This window comes from Elephas maximus, chromosome 1 (genome assembly GCF_024166365.1).
Source record: "Elephas maximus indicus isolate mEleMax1 chromosome 1, mEleMax1 primary haplotype, whole genome shotgun sequence".
Lineage (NCBI taxonomy): Eukaryota > Metazoa > Chordata > Mammalia > Proboscidea > Elephantidae > Elephas > Elephas maximus.
In genome coordinates this window covers 108,931,503-108,956,242 of record NC_064819.1, presented here as the reverse complement: position 1 = coordinate 108,956,242, position 24,740 = coordinate 108,931,503, and the positions used below count along the sequence as shown (strand labels likewise).

General features: G+C 41.4%; 2 protein-coding genes across 3 annotated transcripts in view; both read right to left on the bottom strand.

The window, feature by feature from the left end:
• CDC5L (cell division cycle 5 like) overlaps positions 1–8,475 on the bottom strand; it is a 47,587-nt gene extending 39,112 nt beyond the window's left edge. The window contains exons 1-5 of one of the 2 annotated variants that reach the window (XM_049893391.1): positions 8,193–8,475; positions 5,528–5,631; positions 3,958–4,119; positions 3,255–3,382; positions 1,694–1,793 (exon numbers count right to left, since the gene is read on the bottom strand). In XM_049893391.1, coding sequence (XP_049749348.1) covers positions 1,694–1,793; positions 3,255–3,382; positions 3,958–4,119; positions 5,528–5,631; positions 8,193–8,237 — 539 coding nt within the window. In that variant the 5' untranslated portion in view covers positions 8,238–8,475. The remainder of the gene's footprint in view (positions 1–1,693; positions 1,794–3,254; positions 3,383–3,957; positions 4,120–5,527; positions 5,632–8,192) is intronic. The other variant, XM_049893400.1, reaches the window with a different exon arrangement.
• Positions 8,476–12,896: 4,421 nt separating this feature from the next.
• Positions 12,897–24,740, bottom strand: part of SPATS1 (spermatogenesis associated serine rich 1) — a 30,691-nt gene continuing 18,847 nt past the window's right edge. Inside the window, exons 6-9 of the mRNA XM_049873188.1 lie at positions 22,954–23,115; positions 18,042–18,162; positions 17,372–17,434; positions 12,897–13,100 (exon numbers count right to left, since the gene is read on the bottom strand). Of these exons, the coding sequence (XP_049729145.1) occupies positions 12,953–13,100; positions 17,372–17,434; positions 18,042–18,162; positions 22,954–23,115 (494 nt within the window). The 3' untranslated portion in view covers positions 12,897–12,952. The remainder of the gene's footprint in view (positions 13,101–17,371; positions 17,435–18,041; positions 18,163–22,953; positions 23,116–24,740) is intronic.

Here is a 24,740-nt window from a genome sequence, read left to right as displayed (position 1 = left end):
TTACTTTTATAATCAATAAAAATGTTTTAGAAGTATAAACTACATCTATAATTTAACACTGAAAATAGCCCAAAATCAATCACATCTATATCAGCCAGTCTACCATACTGTAAGGTGTACGTACAGCACAATGTATGAATATGTGTAAATTAAATCTTCAAGCTACAAGAAATTGTATGTTATATTAAAATCCGCTAAAATTTAAAGCAATCGATGCCAGCCACACTTGAAGATTTTTCATATATGCACTTGCCATATCCCTAGGTCCAGTTCACATGATTAAATGATTCCAAAAATTTGGTGCCCAAACCACCATGGGCAAAAATGAAAAACTGAATTTTTCAACCTTATTGTTGTTGTTAGATGCCAGAGTCCATTTAGACCCATTGTATTCCAATGCAACAGCGCAGAACTGCCCCCACAGGGTGTTCCAGGCTGTAATCTTTATGGGTGCAGATAGCCAGGTCTTTCTACCATGAGCCACTGGGTGGGTTCAAAATGCCAACCTTTCGGTCAGCAGCCTAGTGTTTAGCTGTTCTGCCACCAGGGCTACCCATTGCTGTTAAGTCAATTACAACTCACAGCGATCCTATACAGCAGAATAGAACTGCCCCATAGAATTTCCAAGGCTATAAATCTTTACAAAAGCAGACTGCCACATCTTTCTCCTGTGGAGTGGTTGCTGCGTTTGAACCACTAACCTTTTGGTTAGCAGCCAAGCACTTTAACCACTGTGCCACCAGGGCTCCTCACCAAAAGGTACAGGATAGAAAGGTGGCTGAGACTGGGCAGAACTTGGTTTCTGTTTACTGTCCCAGACGAGCCATATCTCATCATAAGCACCTGCTCCAGGCTGGTTATGCCAACAAGAATCAACAGGCATCAAAGAATGCTCTGTACCAGGATGTAGCACTTTAATGCCATTATTGGGAAAACCATCGATGCAATGCCTGTCATCAGGTGAGAAAGCACTTCCCAGACTGGGTACCACAAAAGGCAGGTATGTAGGCCAGGGAGGTTATTCTAGTGCCTGAACACCAAAAGCTAATACACTGCCATACAGTTCAGGCTTTCCCTTAACCCACTTCCTGGTTTCTGGACCATTAGGAATGATGTCAATCATGAATTTAATCAAAAGGAAAAAAGAAAGACAACAAAGAGAAAACCCTGGATAAAGGGCAATATCAATTTTCACTGACTTTTAAAATGAAAACTGTTAAATTTCTATGAGCCTAAAATTTAGTTCGAGAATCGTTAACTCCTTCTATGTTCAACCAAGTTTTCCATTTCACAGCCAGTGCCTGCCCAACACTAATTGAGAAGATTAACTAACTGGCAGACATGCAAAACTCATATAGCCTCATGTGTCCTCTAGCCACCTGACTCCCTAGAAGCTTACGACAAATGAGCCTTTCCTATGCCTACATAGTGAACCCAACGTATCTGGTTTTAATTCTTCAATACCTTACAAGATATATAAAAAACGGTTTTTTTTCCCCATAACTGTTCTGAAATAATTCTAGAAAAATTATAAAGTATTTTTCAAAGTAATGATAAAGCTAAGGAATATCAGCAAAATGGGAACTGGACAATTCTGATTATCACTCACCCAAGAGGGCTGTTAATCATGCAGTTTTACTGGGCCTAAGGATGCACAGACTGACTGTTAAGCTACGGACAGAGACAACCATACCTTGCTTCTTCCAACTGTTTCTCTCTTGCTTTCCTCTTGGCCTTCTTTCCCTGAGTATTAGCCAGACGGGCTCTAGCTTCAGAAAGCATCTCAAGTTCATCTGCAAAAATATGGAAAAAAAAAGTTCTTCTCTAACAGAAGCAAGGTAGAAGACAGTGAGTAAATAAGATAACTGTAACATTTTTCCTATGCTGTTAAATTATTTCTAAAGGTGCTAACAATCACTCTGATATCCTAGTGCCTCAAAGAAGGAATATAAATATACTCATTATGTGGCAGCATAATAGAAATAGCTTCAGTTTTAAAGTCAGAGAAATCTAGGTTAAAAACCAGGCCCACCACTTGCTAGCCATGTGATGTCACATAACTCATTTACCCTCCCTGAGTATGTTTCATCATCTATAAAACGGGACTAACAACTCCTACTTTACAGGGCTGTTGAGAAGAACCAAGTGAAATTAAATCTGCACTTAAATTTAAATATGTAAATAAACTTAAATATATAAAACATACAGCAAGTGGCTATAATAATAATGACATCTTTCATTATCATCAACTAAACGGCACAGCACAAATTACGAAATACTGTGAAAACTACTATTTAATTATGAGAAAATTGGTAATCTCCATCTTTGATCATCTTTTTTTTTTTTCCTCAAAACTATGTCTCTCTCCAATGCATTTTCCACGCTCTCCAGAGTAGAATCATGTCATTTCTGTTACCTTTGGCAAATTCCCATACAAGCCTGAACAAAGGGGATCACATGAAAACTTTTTAAAAAATCAGATTCTATGACGGCCTCCTAGCTTACTGACTCAGCACCCCAGGGGAATGCTGGTACCTGTATTTTTAAAAGTTCCCCATGCAGCCAGCCTAGCCATAGTCCACAGGTGGAAAACACTACCCTTAAACTCTTACATTTTAACAACTCAAGAACTATTCATTGAGTGTGTCCCAACAACCCTGTGAGGTAAGGCAGATGTTATCTTCCACCTGGCAGGTAAGGGAATCAAAGCTCAGAGAGATTAGAGGACTTGCCTAAGGTTAAATAGCTAATAAGTAGCAGACATGGGTCTAAAATCCAGTTCTTCTGATTCTCGATTCAGTGCCTCACAGAGTCATCATAAGTTTCCATCACAGTCTTGTGGTGTTGCCTTCTCAAACAGATTAAATGACCTGCCTAAAGTCAAAGAGGTAGTTAGTAAGAAGACTGGGATCCAATATCCTGACTTGTTGCCTCTATCTGTGAAACAGGAATGAGAATATCATTCTCAAGAGCGCACATCTAGCATCCAGGAAATCTGCCCAAGAGTATAGCACTACTTAATGTATTAAATGAATTGAGAATACAGAAGATAAATAAGCGCTGTTCAAAAAGACCAACTACTCTACAATAGAAAAGAAGATGGACATATATGGAAAGTCTTAAAATCACAACTGCTGATGGAATTAGGATTCTAAAAGTCAGAAGAGTTTAGAAATGAAATAAGAAAGCTAAAAAGAGGCCTGAGGAGTTTTAAGGTTACCAAAGAAATAAACTCCTCAGAAGCACACACTCACCCTCATCCATATCAATTGGGTCAGGCCGTGCTGGTTTTGTTTCTGGATTTGGATCTATTTCTCCAGGTTTAAGTTTTCGTGGATCATCTGTTGTTTCCTCTTCATTGTCTCTTTGGGCAGCTTTATCCCTAGAAAACGGTCCAGATTAAGTCAGTCACGCTATGACACTATGTAATCTAAAAAATATCAGGTTTCCCAGCTCTGTCGTTCTTCTCTTCAAAAACTCAAAGGATGGGTATTAACACAAGAAAGCGTTTTTACTGCTGCTTCATCTGAGACAGATGGCATTCAAATACTCTCCAGTTCCAGAGAGTGTTTCCGTTCATTATGAAATCGGAAACACAAATGCAGTAAAGCCAGATGAATTTTAAAAGCTATCAGTAAGAACCAAAATGTTCCAGCGGTTAACTCTCAGCAGTGTGATTACGGGTGACTCTCATTTTCTTTTACTATTTTGTCCCCAGATTTTCTATAATGAACAGGGTTTTTTGTCTTTGTTCTTTAGTCTTTTAAAAAGTACTTTACAGAAGACAATTTTGATCAATCACATGTGATTTGGAGAATATAATCCAATGGCTTTAGCTCCTCTGGCTTTACTAAGATCTGTAATTAAATGTCTAAACACAGGAAATGCTCAAAGTTTATTCAGCCTCCTTCAGATGATATACATACGTTTTTACATTGCTTTTGGAGATTCACTTACAGGAGAAATTCATAGTGTTCCAAGCACTGGGCAGCTGTTCTTCCGATGATTGGAGCGATGGTCCTCCACTGAGTTGGCATCAACTTAGCCAAGTGCAAGAGCTTTTCCTCTTCTTCCCTGGACCATTCTGTTTTCTTAATGCTTGGATCCAGCCATTCATACCTATTAAAAAGATAACCATTTTATACATTAATCTGTCACTTACCATGAATCCTATTCACACACTAGAATACATGCTGCTCTCATCCCTCAACTAGGAGAGTTCTTTTTACAACAAAATCATCACTGTTTGGTTAAACTTTCCCTACTCAATATTCCTATTTCACCAAACTCTACTGTATTTTAGTTTTGCAAGATTAATAATGCTTAAAAAAAGGGCAACATCACTGAAACATGATCCCATGCCTTCTTTCTCATCCTTCATTTTTCATTTTACACTTTTGTTAGAGGTTCTGAAATTATTTGTATTTGGAAATAAGACAACATCATTTCTTGTATAGTGTTTCTAATTCTCATAGCATTTTCTAATACTTTGATTTGATTCTCACCACACCTTGATTTATTTAAGCATTTGACTTAGACTTACTACATGCTTTTCAAGGTCAAAACATCCTTTTTCAACATTCTAAAGGTAAATAAGATTGTTTACTTTTGATGCATTTTTTAATTTAAGTAAAACTACTATTGTCATCCTCTGCCTGTCCTAATGCCCCACTCACCCACCTTTCCTTCCGGTCCACTTAGCTGGATGAGTGGGCCATCAGGCTATAACCCCTACCAAATACCAGCACAGGAGATTAGCTCCAAAAGAGAAGCAGAAATCACAACCACTTCTTCTGGCTGAGGACCACCTTCCTCTCTGGTGTCCAATCTCTACATTCTGACCCTTTCCCTCTCCCTGGGTGCCTAGGAAACTAGGTCATTCTTGTACAATTCAAAATATTACCCTACCACCACATGGTCAAGGCTGGGGCCAGATCACTCATGGAAAAACTCATGTATTAATTGCTTAATATACCCACTACCCTGTGCTTTAAAAAAGGATACCACAGATATAGTGTTGGCTTATGTTAAGTTTTGGGGGTGATGAATACATAATACTTCAACTGCATTATGAAGAAATCTACTGTGAGCTAGCATAGAAAAAACAACCATCATGTTTAATTTATTTCTTTGGAAAAGTAAGTTCCGAGCAAAAAACTTAAAACATTTGAGACACAATCTATTTATAGGCTGGGACCCATCTGATGTGAAAGGAAATGTTACTTTTTTCAAAGCACTCTCAAGCACATTAACTCATCTGAGTTACACATATCTATGAGTTAGGGCCAAGTATTAATATCCCCAATTGGGAGAAAACAGGGGCAGGTACAGAGGATATAAAAAATGACTTTCCCAAGACCACATAGGAAGCAAGTGACAGCTAAGTCTAAAACCCAAATTCCCAACTCCCACTCCACACTTTCTGTTATATCATGATGCCTGCTTTCTTTGGTAAGGTTAAAGAACTGACATTTTCCCTCATCATAATTAAGGTCGTTTTGTTTTCTATTCATTAACTGGTACATACCATCTGGCTTTGCACTGTTTTGCTGATTTTCTATGCAGCAGCGAGGCAATTCTAGACCACTGGTTTTTCCCATATTTCATTACTGCTGCTTTCAGAATTTCATCCTAAAAGAATTGTCAAAGAAATATAATACATTCAATCACTAAAGTCCAAATGAGAAAAGACAAAATTTAAATTAACTGTCAGGGCTGCTGAAAAATTTCAAGGAAAAGGATACATACATGCACACCTACAAATCCTAGGTTTAAAAAAAAGAGGTCCTAACATCTTATTTACTATAATGATAAACAGCAAGCCAGAATCTGCAAAATCCAAGAAATTAAGAAGGTCATCAGAAGAACATCCCACCTTCCCTCACATGCACATTCTCCCATCCCCATAAACTGGGAGTGGGAACAGTCCAATCCAAAAAACCATACTTGGTAGGTTAAAAGTATCTTCCAATGTGTAACCATTATTCTCTTCAAAAGGGTATAGCTCATTCATGTATTCGTTAGCTCAAAAAACATTTCCTGAACACTTAACCTTGTACTAGGTCCTATATACATGGGGAAAAAGAATTAAATAGACCTCCCAGCGCTCAAGAAGCAAATCAAGACTCGAGTGAATCCATTCTTCAGTCCAGGCCTCCTGACTCCTGCTAATCCATGACATTTACTCTCCAGTCCTTAACTCTCACCATGACTCAAGAATCCATGTCCCAGATCTAACCTAAGAAGTACATATTTCTCCCCTACCCCACCAGTAAGCTCTCTCTCCAACCTCCCCCAGTCTCTTAGATACTATTTCCACAGGGTCCCTATGCTGAGCCACCTGGCAAGCTGAGCCAGAGAATCCAGGGACAATGCAGTCATGAATGAATGCATTTGGGTCATTTTACTTTTAGGACTTTTTCCACATTCAACCTGAGCTACATGCCTTCTGCTTGAGCCACCGCACTGTGCCCCCTCTTCATCATCAGACATAAAAAAGACTGCAGGGCTTTGAGCACTGTATAGGAAGCCTGTTGTTACTTGATTTTGTACGTATGTCTCTCCTCCAGAAGTCATCTCTTCTCCACTTTAAATAGCCTGGTTCCCTCAGTGCAAGCTGTCAGGCAGGCTTTTCACTGACTTCATTTGGAACTTTGTTACAGTACTGCTGTACTTAAACACATCTTCAACTAACTATATATATAGCAGTTATGTACCACACAAGGGGTTGCCATGCCTCTGAATCAACTCCACGGCAACCGCTTTTACCCCCCTAGTTTCGCTCACCAAACATTTGCCAAGCTACCTACTTCATGTTGGTTATTGGCCTAGATCCAAGGAACACTAAGACCTAGTCCTTGTCCTCTTGCAGTGCTATCTGCCAGACTCTGTTCTAAATTTTCCAAATGTATTAACTTATTTAATCCTAAAGAGCTAGGTACTGTTGTTTGGTTTATCAAGTGGATTTTGAATTCATAGTAACCCCATAAGGTCGCTATGAGTCAGATTCGACTCGACAGCACTGGGTTTTGGGGTTTTTAGTGACCCCATGTGACAGAGCTGAACTGCACCATAGGGTTTTCTAGGCTATAATCTTTACAGGAGCAGATCACTAGGTGTTTCTCCTGAGGAGCCACTTGGTGGGTTCAAACCGCCGTTGAGCCCGAGCCCACTGCACCACCAGAGCTCCGTATATATTATTATCACTCCTATTTAAAGAAATGAGGAGAGTGGGACTCAGAGGTTAAGAAACTCTCCCAGCAGCACAAAGAAATGACATGATCCTTAAAAAACGACAAAGCAAGCTAACAAATTAATTAAAGAAGTACAGTGAGACCACTGAGGATGCAATTAATTCTGGTAAGTGGGCAAAGACTACAACAAGTTTCTGGGTTGAGGTCTGAATGCTCAAGGTGCCAAGCAGTAGGAGGACATTTGAAGCAGAGGGTACAGAATGTAAAATGTGCTCCGAAAAGAGATAAACTCAGAGCGCTCTGAATACAAATTGCACTAAAGTATTATTTCTGTTTCACTCCTCTACTGTCCTTTGGCTCGCCAATGGCATAATCCACTACAGTTCTGGAAGCAGAAACTGCTACACACAGTCTGTCCTATCTATTATCCAGGCTGAGTCGGAGTGCCAGGAAGATAGGACGAGATGGATCTTGGCATCTGTCGGGAGAAGAGGCAGGTTATGCCTTGATAACAGATAACCAGAAGGATACGGGTATAAACGGGATCCTTGAACCTGCCACTCAAGCTGCTTCCTCTCTGCCAGGGAGTCAATAAAGAAACAAAGTTGTGGCCACAACACTTCTTTATTTTCCTCTTTTTGAGCACTGGAGAGAGGCGCGGGTGCCCAGGCCGAGAAGGAGGTGCTCCGAAAAACCAACTCTCGCCGATGCCCCATTCTCCCCCTCCACACTGAGTTCCACCAGAGCGGGGAGCAGCCTCCAAATTCAGCAAATGTTCAGTGAGGACCTAACAAGTGCCTGGCAGTGAACTCGGGCTGGGTATTCAGTCGGGTTAATCACGGTCCCTGTCCTTCAGGAGCTCAAAAAGCAAGCGCTGGGGCACCCAGAGAAGACGCAGACCGCGCAGGGCATCTTCCTGACCGCCCCGACGCCCGCGCGCGTGCGCAAAAGCCGCCGGAGGGGGCGGAGGGCAGCGGACGGCGGGAAAAGGAGACTCACCTCAGTATTCCTCCACACGCCCCCCTTGATCATAATTCGAGGCATCTTGGTGGCGGGCTGTCTCGGCAAACGGCCGAGGTGAGCTTCAGAGAAGTACTAACGGCGCTGGGGCCACGGGACCTAAAGCCGCCACTTCCTCCAACCGCGACCTTCTGCTTTGAGGCGATCTGCGCAGTCGCAACCTGGGGGTGGGGAGGACAGGAATAGAAAGTCTCGCGAGATCTCGAGTGGCTGCAAGGAAAGCAGTGCATTGTTGAAACTCTAGCCTGGGGAAATCGTCAAACCTCTCTAGCCAAAGCGCTCTACGCCGCACGCGAGTTCAGGACCTGTTGGCGGAAACTGCGACTCTCGCGAGATAGTAGCGGTGTGGCGTTTGGCAGGAAACATAAGTGGTGAGGTTGGTTGTGACGTCACCGAGTGGCAGGAGATGGGGATGTCACGCGTGAAGAATTCAGCCCAGGTGGTCAGAAAAGAGCTTTGTTATTTTGTTAGTTTAGCGCTTTATCGGGCGTTTAATTAACAGGAATTTATTCAGAGAAGGCTCAGGCAATAGGCTATTTGTCTGTTTCCTAATCTATAAAATAGAGGTAATAATGGTACCAACCTCGTAGGGTTGTCCTAAGGTCTAAATGAGATCGTGTACATAAACCTAGCACAATATCTGGTGCATAAAAAAGAAACAAACCACAAACCATTGCTGTCAAGATGATGCCAACTCATGGAACCCCATATGTTATAGAGTGGAACTGCTCTGCAGGGTTTTCTAGGCTTTATGGCAGCAGATCGCCCGGCTGGGTGTGCAAAACACCAACCTTTAGGTTAGTAAAGAAAAAAAAAAAGCATTGCGGTGGAGTGGGTTCGGACTCAGTGAATAGTGGAACTGCTGTCTTTTTGAGGGGGGGGGGCGGTGTTTAGCAGCTGTAGCTCTTAACCACCAGACCGCCAGGGCTACAAACCATTTGTATCACCCAGGGACCTGTGATACATGTTCTTCTTAGGTGCCTTTGAGTCAGTTCTGACTCATAGCAACCCTGTGTACAACAGAAGGAAACACTGCCCAGTCCTGTGTCATCCTCACAATCGTCGCTGTTTGAGTCCATTGTTGCAGCCTTTGTGTCGATCCGTATGTAGGAGGTCTCCCTCTTTTTCAGTGTCTCTGTATTTTACCAAGCATGATTCCCTACTCCATGGACTGGTCCTTCCTGATAATATGTGCACTCATTAGCCAACCAGTGGGGTTTCCTTGGTCCTGAAGGAGATTGGCTACTGAAATGCTGAGAGTTGTTAGTCTGACCGTGTCACAGCCTCACTGTATATGGTTGGCTTATTTCTCACCTCTTTCTCCAGATGTTTGCCTCTTGCCTGACTAATGGGAGTCTCTCACCCTCCTTAGCTGTGCAGACAGATGATACTGAAGCTATACGACAATAGTATTAATACTTGATATAGAGCCAGCCTTCATGTTTTCCTGACTTGTACCAAGTGGGTATTAAACACCAAAAGGATATCAATAAAATGAGAATAGCTTTACCAAAAATAATGAAATCTCACATAAAATCTACATTTTACCATTGATTCGAGGGCATCCTTAGAAAACTGAATATTATTTAAAAAAAAAAAAAAACCCATTGCCTTCAAGTTGACTCCAACTCCTAGCCACCGGCTAGGAGAGAGTAGAACTGTCCCATGGGGTTTCCAAGGGGTGGCTGGTGGATTCCAACTGCCAACCTTTTGGTTACCAGCCAAGCTCTTAACCACTATGCCACCAGGGCTCCTGAATATTATAGGAGCCCAGATATTTTTTTGGTAATTGAATGCTTTCTAGAAACTCTGTATGAATTTTTATACAAGCACTGTTTTCTAAATCAGGTAAAATGTCATTAAGAATATAAAAAAATAAAATAAAAAGCTACATTTCTCAACCTTAAAGTTAAGTGTAATCAGTTAGATAGAAGGGAGAGCTTCTTAAAGGAATTGACAGATAGCTGGTGCTCACCCTTTTCTTTCTCCCTTTGCTTCTTCTGTATGCCTGAAGTGTATATGTAATGGTGAGAACACTAGGAGCTATTTTGGATTATGAGGTGACCTTGAGGATGGAAGCTAAGTGCTAAGATGAGGGAGCAAAAAGATGGAAAGAGATGGGTTCTGATAATCAACTGTGTAGCTGTCCCACCAGTCCTGAACTACTACCCTGTGGATTTCTGTTATCGGGGTTGTGTTACGGATTGAATTATGTTCCCCTAAAATGTGTTGTAAATCCTAACCTCTATGCCTGTGGGTATAATCCCATTTGGGAATGGGTTGTCTTTCTTACGTTAATGAGGCAGGATTTGTGTAGGGTGTATTTTGAGTCAGTCTCTTTTGAGATATGAGGGAGATTAAACAAGGGAACACAGGAGAAATGAAGATAGATGCCAAGACACATGGAGACCTCCAGGAACCAGGAAGCAGAAGCCAAAGAGACAAGGATCTTCCAGAACTGAGAGAGAGAGAAAGCCTTCCCTTAGAGCCAGCGTTCTGAATTTGGAACTTGCCTCCTAAACTGTGATAAAATTAATTTTTTTGTTAACACCACCCACTTGTGCTATTTCTGTTATAGCAGCACTAGATAACTAAGACAGGTGAGGAATCTCTGTCTTATTTGAACCATTTACATGAGTTTTCTGTTACTTGCAGCCAAACTGTTAGTAACTGATACACCCCTACGTTCACTAATTAATGCCTACTTATCTCTCAAATCTCAAATTGTCACTTTCAGGAAGAAACCTTCCCTGAGTAGGTCATATTCACCTTTCATTCTCATAACCTAGTATTTCTTCAAGTGCTTATTCAGAGCACTTACCACAACTGTAATTATTTGTCTAATTAATTGGTTAATATCTGTTTCCCACTGGAATTATCTACCACTCATTAGAGTTATACCTATATTGTTTACAAAAGCTAATAAAGTGCCTGGCACATATTAGGGCCTCAGTCGATACCTTATGTCTTCTACCCATCTACCAATTCACATATGGTACTGAACACATACTGAACCAAACCAAACCTGTTGCTGTCGAGTCGATTCTTAACTCATAGTGGCCCTCTGAGGGTTTCCCAGGAGCAGCTGGTGGATTCGAACTGCAGACCTTTCGGTTAGCAGGCAAGCTAGGGCTTCTGAACGCATACTAGGTACTAATAAACATCATGGTGATTGACAAATTGATTAACCAAAGAAAGCTTCATCCTCATCCAGCGTAAGCTTGGCCTGGATTCCTGTCACCATGATACCCTTAGCCTATCACTTCACTGCTTTCTCGTCCAGATGGTCTGTCTCCTCTGGGCTAAACTTTTGACCTGGTACCTATGTTTATAACCAGTAACGATGCTAAAAAAAAAAAAATTTAAATAAGAACAGTAGCCTCTGGGTGTGTTGGAAGCACCAACGTTTCAGCTACAAGCACTGAACTGTTTGCACCACACAGAGACTCCTTAACAATGCTTTACAGATGTGTTTTACTCTGACTTGGATGTGTGTGTTCTTCACTCCTTCTTAATGATTTTTCTGACTTTTAAAACCAGAAGGGGAACAAATATCTACCCATGCTCTCTGACTAGCAATTCTAGAACAAATAAGAAAACAACGTGATGCACTGAGGACAGTCATCATGTCTGTGATATTCCCGCTGAAAATGGATGACCTGGACCTAATCATGAGGAAACATCAGAGAGACAAACCCAAAGAAATTACCTGAATGCTTCAAAAATGTTAATTTCATGGAAAACAAAGAAAAGCTGAGGAACCGTTCCAGATTAAAGGAGACTAAAGACATGACAACTGGATGCAATACCATGATGGCTAGATTAAATACTGGATCAGTAAAAAAAAAAAAAAAAAACTGCCATATGGAAATGACTAGGACAATTGATAAAATTTGAATGAGCACTATGTATTAGATAATAGGATTGTATCAATATTAACCCGTTGCCATCAAGTCAATTCTGAACCACAGGGACTCTATGGGACAGGGTTGAACTGCCCCATAGGGTTTCCAAGGAGCAGCTGGTGGATTCAAACTGATGACCTTTGGTTAGCAACCAAGCTTTTAACCACTGTGCCATGTTAAATTCCCTGAACTTGGCGTTCGTATTACGGTTATGTTAGAGAATGTTCTTGACCTTAGGAGATGCTGCTGATGTATGGAGGTGTGAAGAATTATGATGTCTACCACTACTCTTAAATAGTATAGTCAAATGGTCAAAATAATAATATTAATAATATGAGAGAGAGAGCGTGCACAAATGTGGACTGATGTTAACAACTGCAGAATCTAGGTCAAGAATATATGGGTGTTCATTGTTCTATTCTTGCAACTTTTCGGTAAGTTTGAAAGTTTTCAAGATATAAAGTTAAAAAAAAGCTAAGTACGGTGATTGGCTTGTTGAAATCAAACATTTGATTGAGGACAGCAACACTGACAAAGATAATCAACTGGATGAGGCTCATCAGCGCTTGCTCTGTGGGCTGTCTCTGCTCAGGATTGTTTTGTAAAGTCCAAAGAACCTGTGGAGAGAGGAATGGAGTTAAAGGCTGTGTTCCATTGCAAGACTAACAGTTCTCAACCAACACAGTCAACCTGAGATGCAGAGCCATGATATCTGCCCAAAGCACTGCCTGTGGCAATAGACACCATCCACTCCCACTCCAGGAGAGCCTTTTGCCTTCTTTCCATTGATGGAAGCCTCTCAAAAGTCTGCTCTTTGGGTCTCGCCTCTAGTTTTTACGTTAGTTTTTGAATGCTCTTTAACCCACCAGGAGGGAGTAAACTTGATAGGAAGGGCACCGATGGTTGCCAATTGTCAAGCTCTTCAACTTCTCTTATCTCATTACTCAGCTTGTTGGCCTCCTCCTTTACCCAGAAAGGCAAGCTACAGGAAGAAGAAAAGACTCTCAGTTTGGATTTGTCTGATGCAAAATTTACAAACACTGTCAGTAGACAGAATACTACATGTTCCAAAAATAATAAGACCTCTGTCTTAGTTGTCTAGTGCTGCTGTAACAGAAATATCACAAGTGGGTGCTTTAACAAACAGCAATTTATTTTCTCACAGTTCGGGAGGCGAGAAGTCTGAATTCAGGGTACCAGCTCTACGGTAAGGCTCTCTCTCCATCAGCTCTAGGGAAATATCTTTGTATCTCTTCAGCTTCTGTTCCTCGGTTCCTTGGTGACCTCCACATGGAATCTATCTTTTCCCACTTGTGTTTGTTTGTCTCTATGTCTAATCTGCTATTTTATATCACAAAAGTCAGTAGGTTTAAGACATCCTAAATTGATATGGCCTCATTAATATAACAAAACCCTATTCTCAAATGGGATTACATCCACGGGTATAGGGGTTATGATTCCAAAACATGTTTTTATGGGACACAATTCAGTCCGTAACAACCTCCACTTTAGGAAACCGGTTTCAAAACAATGCACCATGATAGTTGTTCACCATTTGCCCCTGTCCCAAACTCAGATCTCTTTTTGCCCTCCTCTGCCCTACTCTCAGCCTGGGAGGCTGACCTTTGCAGCCTTCATCTCCTTGGCACTTCCATGTCCTCTGGCTTTGATCTGGGTTGGCTAATGGGAGTAGTAACAGAAGATCAGGGGATGGAAAGAGGGAGGTTGAGGTATTTCTCACCCAGCTCCTCTGCTCCCTCTCTATTTCCTGAGGTACCCCAGTTCTGGTAGGGGCTGCATTCTCCATGGTCACAGCTCCTGTCAGGCAGTCCTTCCATGGCTCCAGCTCTCACTGCTGTGCTACCCATAGCCCTCTTCTTGCTGTTCAGGCCTAGGGGTAGTAAGAGCTCCTCACTGTCATGAGCCTCGGAATGTTTTTCCTTCCCATGTTGGTTCCTTCAATACACATCTGTAAAGTGTCCCTTCTTAAACTGCCTTTATAATCCCAGTTGAGTGTGCTGTCTGTTTTCTGCTGGGACCTTGACTAATACAGACATACATTAACTGGAAGAGCCTTCCTTCTTTTCTCTGCTTCCTAACTTTATCACTGTTACGGATTAAATTGTATCCCCCCAAAATATGTGTTGGAAATCCTACTAACCTGTGGTTATAGTGATCCCTTTTAGGAATAGTGATTTCTTTGCTATGTTAATGAGACAGTATTAGTGTAGAGTGTCTTCAATCAGTCTCTTTTGAGATATAAAACAGCAGATTAAGCAAGCAACAAGAAAGCAGTCGAGGAAAGATAGATGGCACAGCACATGAGATCTCCAAGGAACAAGAAATAGAAGCTGAAAAGAGACAAGGACTTTCCCCCAAAGCCAGCAGAGAGAGAAAACCTTCCCCTAGAGCTGGCACCCTGAATTTGGACTTCTAGCCTCCTGAACTGTGGGCAAATAAGCTCCTGTTTGTTAAAGCCATCCACTTTTGGTATTTCTATTATGTTGCTGTTGGGTACCGTCGAGTCAGTTCCAGGTGAAACTGCCCCATAGAGTTTCCAGGGAGTGACTGGTGGATTTAAACTGCCAACCTTTTGGTTAGCAGCCCAGCTCTTAATCACTATGCTAACAGGGCTCCATTTCTGGTATACCAAAAACCAAAGCCAAACCTGCTGCCGTCGAGTCGATTCCGACTCATAGTGACCCTAAATAACTAAGACAATCATCTAGAACCAAGATCAAATATCACCTCTTCTACAAAGCATTCCCAACTTTCCCACCTGTGTACTCCCTGTACGTGTACACTGGACCATGTTCACTTATCATTTTAAGATTAATCATTTACTGGTCTCTGTCCCCCCCCCCAACTAGACAATGAGCCTTGAAATAAGCCTCATATCTTATTCATTATCAGATTCCTGAGGGAAGGATCTGAATCTCCCAATTCCCTTATTGGCCACAGCACAAAGGATTATGAAGAATATACTGGTCCCACAACGTTCTGTCCTTCAAAAAAATTTTTAAAAGCTTATCTTTTTTAGGAAAACCAGATACATTGATATTCTATGATTTATAAATGTAAAAAGCATATTTGCATATGAAAGGCAATCAACAAAAGGTAAGTAATTCGGTAGGGTGGTGGGATTTGGGTTATTGCTCTTATTTTGAATATTTTAGAATGGTGTTTATAAAAAAGTGTAAAATACACACACGACAGGCCCTAATTATGTGCCTTATGTAATAATGTAGTATTACCTTGGCTGACCCCCTGCGAGTCAAACTTCGTGACACTTGCCCACTCTATCCACACTTATATGACTGACTTGTATCAGAAACTCAAAACTTTTTATACTGGCAAACATCTCCTTCTGGGTCAGAAACCTAATTTGGGTAAATAAATGAGGTTCAGAACGGAGCTAAGAAAAAAATATGAGATCAGAAGAATGATACTTCCCTCAAACATGAGAGTGCTGCAATGGCCTTCTCTCTGCCTGTTGAAGTTCTAACCATCCTCCCTGATCTACAATCATTTGAGCATGTATCTTTTCCAGCAAACTGTTAAATTCTGGAAAACAGAAACCCTGTCTTTTTGTTTCATGTAAACCTTCCCATAGTGCATACTTAACACAACACATGACATCTGGTATTCTGCCGATCATTTCGGTTGAACAGGTGAGCATCCCAGCTGCTGCACTCAACAGATACTTGTTCTCTCTTACAGATTGAATTGTGTCCCACTCCCTCCCCCCGCAAAAATATTCACTGAAGCCCTGGCTCCTATACCTGTGGAGGTAATCCTGCTTGGAAGTAGGATTTCCTTTTATTATGTTAATGAGGTAACGCCATCGTAGGGTGGATCCTAAGCAGAGCCATTTCTGAGTTATAAAAAGGGTAGACTAGACACAGAGGAAGAGAAAGACAACAGGGACAGATGCATCTTCAAGTCCAGTGTAGCGCAACGAGGTCCTTTGTGTGGCCTTTTGCCTTAGTTCTTTGGAAAAATAGCTTGGGAGACTTTTCCCCTAACCCCTAAGGAGTTGTTACCTTTGCCCTAGTTCATTGGAGAAGCAACTTGGGGGACCTCCCAGAGTCCTTTCTACCGGAGAGGGTGTGTTACTTTTGCCTAAGTGAGGAGCAGGTCTCTCTTAGCAGAAAATATTACTTTTGTACAAAACCTGAGTTGATTGACATCTCACGGATAATTGAGGATTGGTGGAACTCTGGTCTGGTGAAGGAGGCCCCACCTTGTAACTGATGAGGACTGGGATATATAAACAGCTGAATCACATAGGTTTTGAGGGCTCCCTGGTAGGCAGGAGCTAGAAGGGGAGAGTGTCCTTTGGGACACAGAGGCCCCTCCCAAGCCTAGTGAAAAAGGCTACAGCTGAGAAAGCTGCAGCTCAGGGAAATGCTGGCTGAGAGCAGGTCTGGCAGAGAAGCCAAGCCACATGGGAACCAAGCAGTCCTGAAATTGCTACACTGGCCATGAGCTGGACCAGCTAGCAGCAGAGAGCCCTGACAGTAGAGAGCAGCTGAAAGAGCTGTCCTGATTGGACCCTGTCCTTCAATAAAGACGAAGGGAGGGATATGCTCTCCACTTGAGGGGAGACTTCCACACCTTGCCTGTGTGCTTCCTGATCCTGATCCTGATCCTGATCCTAAATTGACCCTGATCCTGAACTGTAGCCTGTTACTTCCCTAATAAACCACATAACTGTGTGATTATGGTCTATAAACTCTGTGTGGCCATTGCAATGAATCATCAAACCTAGCAGAGGAATAATACAATGGGGGAAATGGCTGGCATCAGAAATGGTGAAGAAGTTGGAGAACTGCGGTATGTTTGACCTTCACCTGATAGAAACCAGCTTTGCGCTGATCCTGCTTCTTATCCCTCATGAGTTTAGACAAGTCTTTATGCTACAACATACCCAGGAATGCCAAGGATTGTCAGAAACTCCTAGAAGCTAAAACAGACAAAGAAGAAACTCGCCTTAGAACCACGCCTGAATTTGGACTTCTGGATGGCTAAACTGTGAGAAAATAAATTTCTGTTCTTTAAAGCCACCCACTTGTATTTTTTGTGACAGCAGTACTGTATAAGACACCCTCCAAATGTCTCTCCGAAAACCTTTCTTACGAACTTTGCCCCACCCTCCTCCTGGGATTCAAAAGTCTATGGACTCCTCCACAGGAGAAAATAGTAATCAATATTTTTATAAAGAAGAATCTAAAACACAGTGAGAGAACTCACTTGGGAATTGGTGGAAGAGGCTCAAGTGGAATAAATGTATCAAATTTCTTTTCGTAAGGCACTCTGAAAAACAGGAAAGGCAACCACCATAAAACTGGTGTGGCTTCTGTGGCAAAGAGATCAATGTCATTGTGTTCAATAAAATGATTTATTTTCTGACATTAATTTTCATTTATGGCATCAAAAGTATAATGGCCATAACTTTTATTATTTTAATCATTTTTAGGAAATATCATTAAATCACACATGATTGATCTTTAAAATGATATTTTAAATGTAATACACCAACTATTTTTCTTTAATGACCCTCTCTTCTCCTCAGCCACTTTGGTCTAAGTTTAGTTCTCAGTTTAAGCCAATCCAAATAGACATCATTAACCAACAATCTGATTCAGTATGAACATTAAAAAGTCTTCAAATTTGTGATAATAACAATACAAACAAGATTAACAACCATTTCTAAATCATAGTCAAGAGCCTGTGTATAATTTCAATTACACACTCATGTACATGCATGCATGCATACATTAACTAGATGCGAAAATTTTTTGAAATTTCCACCCAATCTTGTCCTGTTGAGATCTATGTCCTTTAAAACATAATTTATGTATAGCAGAGACACAATTCCTTTAAAGTTACCTAAGTAACCGTGGTATTAACATACACTTACACTGAGAACTTCACTAATGGAAGAGTTGATCCTGCTTTGTAGAAATCTTTACTCTGTTCTGGGTACATATATGGATTATCCCCTGGAGTTAACTTTGGAATTCCATTCCTGGGATCAATATCTGTGAAAGATGTTTGAAAATGAAATCAAAGGGCTGAAGGTGACCCACAGATTTGCTCTAAATATTGATATGTTTTAATGGTAAGTAGGAAACCCTGGTGATGTAGTGGTTAAGTGCTACGGCTGCTAACCAAAAGGTCGGCAGTTCAAATCCACCAGGCGCTTCTTGGAAACTGTATGGGGCAGTTCTACCCTGTCCCATAGGGTCGCTATGAATTGGAATTGACTCGACGGCAGTGTGTTTGGTTTTTGCTTTTAATGGGAAATAAAATGATTCAGTATTTTATTATGAGGTCCATACCCTTTGCCGTCGAGTCGATTCCAGCTCATAGCAACCCTATAGGACAGAGTAGAACTGCCGCATAGGGTTTCCAAGGAGCAGCTAGTAAATTCAAACTGCCAACCTCTTGGTTAACAGCCAAGCTCTTACCCACTGCGCCACCAGGGCTCCAAGTTCTGTTTGTGTTTATCTCACCTTGAAGAGCTTAAGATAAAAATGTGAGCCTATGTTAGAGACATTTTCTTTAAAAAATGTTATTATAATTACCCCACTGTTATGGACTGAATTATCGTGTCCCCCAAAAATGTGTCTAAACTTGACTAAGCCACAATTCCCAGTATTGTGTGATCGTCCATCATTTTGTCATCTGATGTGATTTTCCTACGTGTTGTAAATCCTACCTCTCTGATATTAATGAGGTGGGATTAGGGGCAGTTATATTAATGAGGCAGGACTCAGTCTACAAAATTAGGTTGTGTCTTAAGTCAATCTCTTTTGAGAGAAAAAAGAGAAAACAAAAGCAGAGAGACAGGAAGATCTCGTACCACCAAGAAACGAGAGCCAGGGGAATAGGTGCACCCTTTGTACCTGGGGTCCCTGCATTGAGAAACTCCTAGACGAGGGGAAGTTTGATGACAAGGACCTTCTCCCAGAACTGACATAGAAAGAAAGCATTCCCCAGGAACTGGCGCCCTGAATTTGCACATCTAGCCTCCTAGACTGTGAGAGAATAAATTTTTCTGTGTTAAAGCCATTCACTTGTGGTATTTCTATTATAGCAGCACTAGATAACAGACAGAATTCTAATCCCTATACCTGTGGATATAATTGTTTAGAAATAGGGTTTTCATTGTTATGTTAATAAGGCCATATGGGTATAGGGTACGTCCTAAACCTAATCACTTCTTCATTATAAGAAAGAGCAGACAGACACAGATGCAAGCATGTACATGTTAAGGTCCTCTAGAAGCCAAGGAACCAAGAAACACCTGGGCTACGAATAAGGACAGAATCGACACGGCCAAGACCCTGATTGGGGCTTTAGCCTCTAGAACTGCTAGAAAATAAATTTCTGTTCCTTGAAGCCACCCGCTTGTGGTATTATCAAGCAGAACTAGATAAATAAGATAGGTTAGGTAGGCTATTTTGGTTTAAAATGTATTATTGTAGAATTACGGAATTTATGAGATAAGTAGATATTTAAACAATAACTGAATATTTGGTGATATTAAGGAATTATTGATAATATTTTAAGATCTAAGACTGGTAATGTGATTTATGTTAATAAAAATAAACCTTATCTGTATTTTGTGAAATGTATGATGTATGGAATTCGCTTCAAAATAATTCATGGGAGGGGAGTAAGGATGAAGCAAGATTAGCCATGCATTGATCGTTGAAGCTAAATGATGGGCACATGGGGTTTCACTATGCTGTTTTCTTCACTTTGGTCCATGTTTGAAAATATCCTTAAGAAAAAAGTTTTTCTCTTTAACAAAGGCAGGATAGCAATCACCACTGGAGTGGGGAGAGGAAAGCTGTCAGATTCAAGAAGAGGCATCCTGGAGGCTTCAGATATAAAGGTACTTAATATTCTTTTCTTAGCTAACATCAGATTTATTATTTCCAGTTTAGGGATGAGAGAACTGAAACTTAGAGAAGTCAAAATCAGTTTCTAAGTGGCAGTGCCAGAGGCTGAACCTGTTGTTGATCCTTCCCTTGCCTTGATGTTATCTTTGCCTTCTGTGTACATAAAGCTCCCCATCCCTCCCCACTCCTCTATGTATGCTCCCTTAATTTTTTCCTTTTCTTTTTCTAATGGTCCTTTCTTTTCTGTATTCAACTTGCATCCTGAGAATACCTGTTTCTTAAATGGAATGAGAAGCACACAAGTGTTTGTGGTGTTTTATTCTGTGCATTCAACAAATATTTTATAAACACATTTACTCAGTGTTTATAAAAACCATATACAAGAGGAAAGGAGGGAGAGTGAAGGGAGGGAATGGGAAGGAAAGAAGGAGAGAGAGAGGAATAATAAACACAAAACGCAGGATAGTGTTTACTTTTGAGTTAGGAGAGAAGTGATGGATTCAGGTTAGGATTTGGATCATCATGATAATCCCATTCAGGGAAACACGAGTGGAAGAAAGTTTCCTAAGGAGCATATGGGAAAGCTTTTCCTTCCTTCTAAAAAGGGCAGGCATTACAATAGAGTTTCCTCTTCTTTGTGTGTTGAATACAGATGTGATGCTTGGGACTGCAACAATCATCTTGTGACCATGAGATGACAAGCATGAAGACAAAAATACTGTGAATAGTGGCACGTAGAGACAAAATGAACCTATATCCTTGATGACAACACTGGACAACCAGACCATACAGGCCACCTAGATTTCAAAGTTTCTTGTTAAGTACACGGTAAATATTGCACGGTTTAAGACTCAGGTAGTTTGGTTTTTCTCTTACTTATAGCAAGAGCATTCCTAAGTAATATACAGCTAACCTTAGTCCCTTAGTTTTTCTCTGTCATTTCAGATTTAAACCAGTTAATGAAATTCTTTCCCTTCTACCCTCTGACTGCATCTCAGTTAGGAGTGAGAGATAGGAGGTGTGCACAGCAGGTATACATGGCATCAGGCATTAACCAGTTGCCATCGAGTCAATTCCGACTCATGGGGACCCCATGTGTGTCAGAGTAGAACTGTGCTCCATAGGGTTTTCAATGGCTGATTTTTCAGAAGTAGATCACCAGGCGTTTCTTCTGAGGTGCCTCTGGGTGGACGAGAACCTTCAACCTTTTGGTTATCCACCGAGCATGTTAACCATTTGCCCCACCCAGAGACTCCATCAAGTCATTAGCGGAGGACTTTGTGTCTTGGATCACTATCTGCATACCGGTACCTGCTGCCCCCCTTATCTCTCCTAGCCTCTAAGAGTCAGCATACATGTAAGAACCATGCTAGTCTCTTGATGTCTGCTCAAATGTGTCATCTAGTCTGATCTTCAGGAAAATATCCCCTCCACGATGCAGCAAGCAAAACATAAGTTTATCCTCATCCCTGGCTTGATGATCCACAGTGCATCATACTGTGCTCTCCCTCATTCCAGCTGCAAAACCCATGCAGCCTTCCTGGCTTGCTCTCTTTCTCCATTTCTCTCTGTCCTAACTCCCACAGTTTTCTCAGGGCACAGAAATCTGTTCTTCCGCATCCCCTGGAGTGGGTGGCTTTCTGCCCATACATCTCCCACAGCTCCCACTACTCTTCTACTCAGAGTCATGCTAGATGCCTATTTTCCCCGAGACTCGAGGTCTTCCCCCCGCCACACTCACATTCTCTCACCCACTAGTTTTGACCTCAAGAGTTGGGATGAGTGCAGGACTCCCAGAGACCCCAGTATCAGCAACTCCTCAGAGAGCTCATCTGGTCTGGCTTTTTGTGTATTCTGTATCCAAACGAAAGCCCTGATTTTCAAAACCATTAGCCTCTGCTTTGAGTTTAAAAGTCTATTTCTAAAACTCCAAGAAGTTCTCTTTCTTTTTCTTTGTATTCCTGCTATAGCAATCCTATTCATTTCTGAAGCAATGGCTGCCTCCTACACGAGTATTTCTGCAGAAAAGTGTGCTATATATAGTCTGTTGGTACTCAGTAACTCTTTAGGGTCTTCCAGTAAATCTAATATGGGTAGGTTGAAGCAGAAAACTCACCAAGTTATAAACCAAGTAGAATATGTGTGTGTGTGTGTATACCAAAAAAACCAAACCCACTGTCGTGGAGTCGATTTCCAACTCATAACAACCCTATAGACAGAGTAGAACTGCCCCACAGAGTTTCCAAGGAGTGCCTGGTGGATTCAAACTGCCGAACTTTTGGTTAGCAGCCAGAACTTTAACCCCTATGCCACCAGGGTTTCCATATATATAAATAAAAAAAAAAAAACTCATTGTCATGGAGTCGATTCTGACTCATAGCGACCCTATAGGCAGAGTAGAACTGCCCCATAGAGTTTCCAAGGAGCAGCTGGTGGATTCAAACTGCTGACCTTTTGGTTAGTAGCTTAGCTCTTAACCACTGCACCACCAGGGCTATGAAATAACAACGTGCACTTCAGGTTAAGTTCTATAGAATGTTTTCCTTGTGCAGAATGTAAAATATAATCTAAATGCACATGACAGGAAGCATCTAATTGAAATATAAATTGTTTTCTTCGGACTTCAGTGAAGGTTTCTATTAATAAGTATTTGAAAGAACTTCTCTGACGACTTAAATGTCACATTACCATTTTATGAAATTCAGAGAAAAACAAAAATGTAGATCAGCATATGCTATGAATGCTTTGCCAAAAAATGTAGCTTACCAACTGTTCCCTTCACTTTACTATCTGCCTGGGTACACTAGGGTGACCCCACAAGGCTGCCACCAGCCTGACTCAGGGGAATATTGGCCCTGCAGAATCCTAACTGAAGAATATTTTGGGGCATTGCACAGTCAAGGCCCAGGAGGAAAACATTACCGTATTTCTTCCTCCCAAGGCACTTGTCCACCATCCTCTCTGACAGAGACCTCCTGTTGCCAAGGAAGACCCCGTTAAAGAAGCACTGCTTTCCAACATGGTAGGTGTGGATATTATTGCTAAACCTCGGGTAAAATGTCCACTCAGGACGCTGCCCATCTTCTGCAAGACATCAGAAATCCTTCCATTAGCACCGCTCCCAGCCTCCTAACGCAATGAGATGACAAAAAACTGTGAAAGCTCCCCAGGCACTATCTAGCTGTACAACTTTTGTCAACATGTATAGTTCTTGGTTCTCCATTAGGGGCAGTGGGAACCTCTGTGTGGGACTAGACAAAAGGTCATGGTCAGGGAAGTGGCGGAAGAGGGAGCTACCTAGGAGGCCTCATGTTTTTCCTTTTCATCCTCTCCTCTCCAGAAATAAAGCCAATTTCACGATTGGAAATCGAGTATGGGTTGGGAAGTTCAGAGAGTTTTACAAGCACTTATGATCCAGCCTTCACTCTGATAACTGCGTAGGAAGAATAAGGATGCCCTTTAACCGAGGAATGGCTGGGCCAACCATGGTACTTGACTCGATGGAACGCAATGTTGGCAGCAACAGTAGCACACACTTGTACTATGGTGACACAGGGAAATGTATACATGGGATAATGTCAAGTGACAAATGCAGCTGTGAGACTTCAGGCAAGTTACTGGACCTCTTAGCATCTCTGTTTCCTTATTAGGTAGTTTTAGTATAAAATTGCTAACAGTGCTTATAAATGATAAAAGATCCTCCAAGAGCTCTTGGGCTATTTGAGAAATACTTGGGCTCTTTGGTTTGAGTTCTAATCCTATCACTCTGCTTCCTAGATATGTGGCCTTGTATGGGTGAATGCACCCCTCCGAGTCTCAGTGTCATGGACTAAATTATGTTCCAAAAAAAATGTGTGTATCGATTTGGTTAGGCCATGATTCCCAGTATTGTGTGGTTGTCCTCCATTTTGTGATTATAATTTTATGTTGAGAGGATTAGGGTGGGATTGTAACACCACCCTTACTCAGGTCACCTCCCTGATCCAATGAAAAGGGAGTTTCCCTGGGGTGTAGCCTGCGCCGCCTTTTATGTCTCAAGAGATGAAAAGAAAGGGAAGCAAGCAGAGAATTGGGGACCTCATACCACGAAGGAAGCAGTGCCAGGAGCAGAAAGCATCCTTTGGACCTGAGGTTCCTGCGCTGAGATGCTTCCAGACCAAAGGAAGACTGACGCATCACAAGAACCTTCCTCCAGATCTGACAGAAAGGGAAAGCCTTCCTCTGAAGCCAGTGCCCTGAATTTGGACTTCTAGCCTACTGGGCTGTGAGAAAATAAACTTCCCTTTGTTTAAGCCATCCACTTGTGATATTTCTCTTATAGCAGCACTAGATGACTAAGTCACTCAGTATCCTTCTCTGTAAATGGATAGGTCTGTATTATCCACATAGTTCTGTACATACTGACACAGAAAGAGGTCCATGATCTATTTACTATCGAGTTAAAACAGCTTGTATAGTGTAACTCACTTATTATTTATATATGCATGAGTGTGTTTATGTATACACATATGTACATATATGTATACGTATATGTACATTTCAAAATTCTGGAAGTATGTATTTCCAGCTCTTCACAGCTATGGAGCGGGATGGAGATGCTGTTGGAGAAGTTAAAGGGGAAAGGACTTCTATATTCTACTTTATATATGTCTTAATGATTTTAATATTTTGCTACAGTATTCATGGTTTCTATATAAAGGCATTTCATT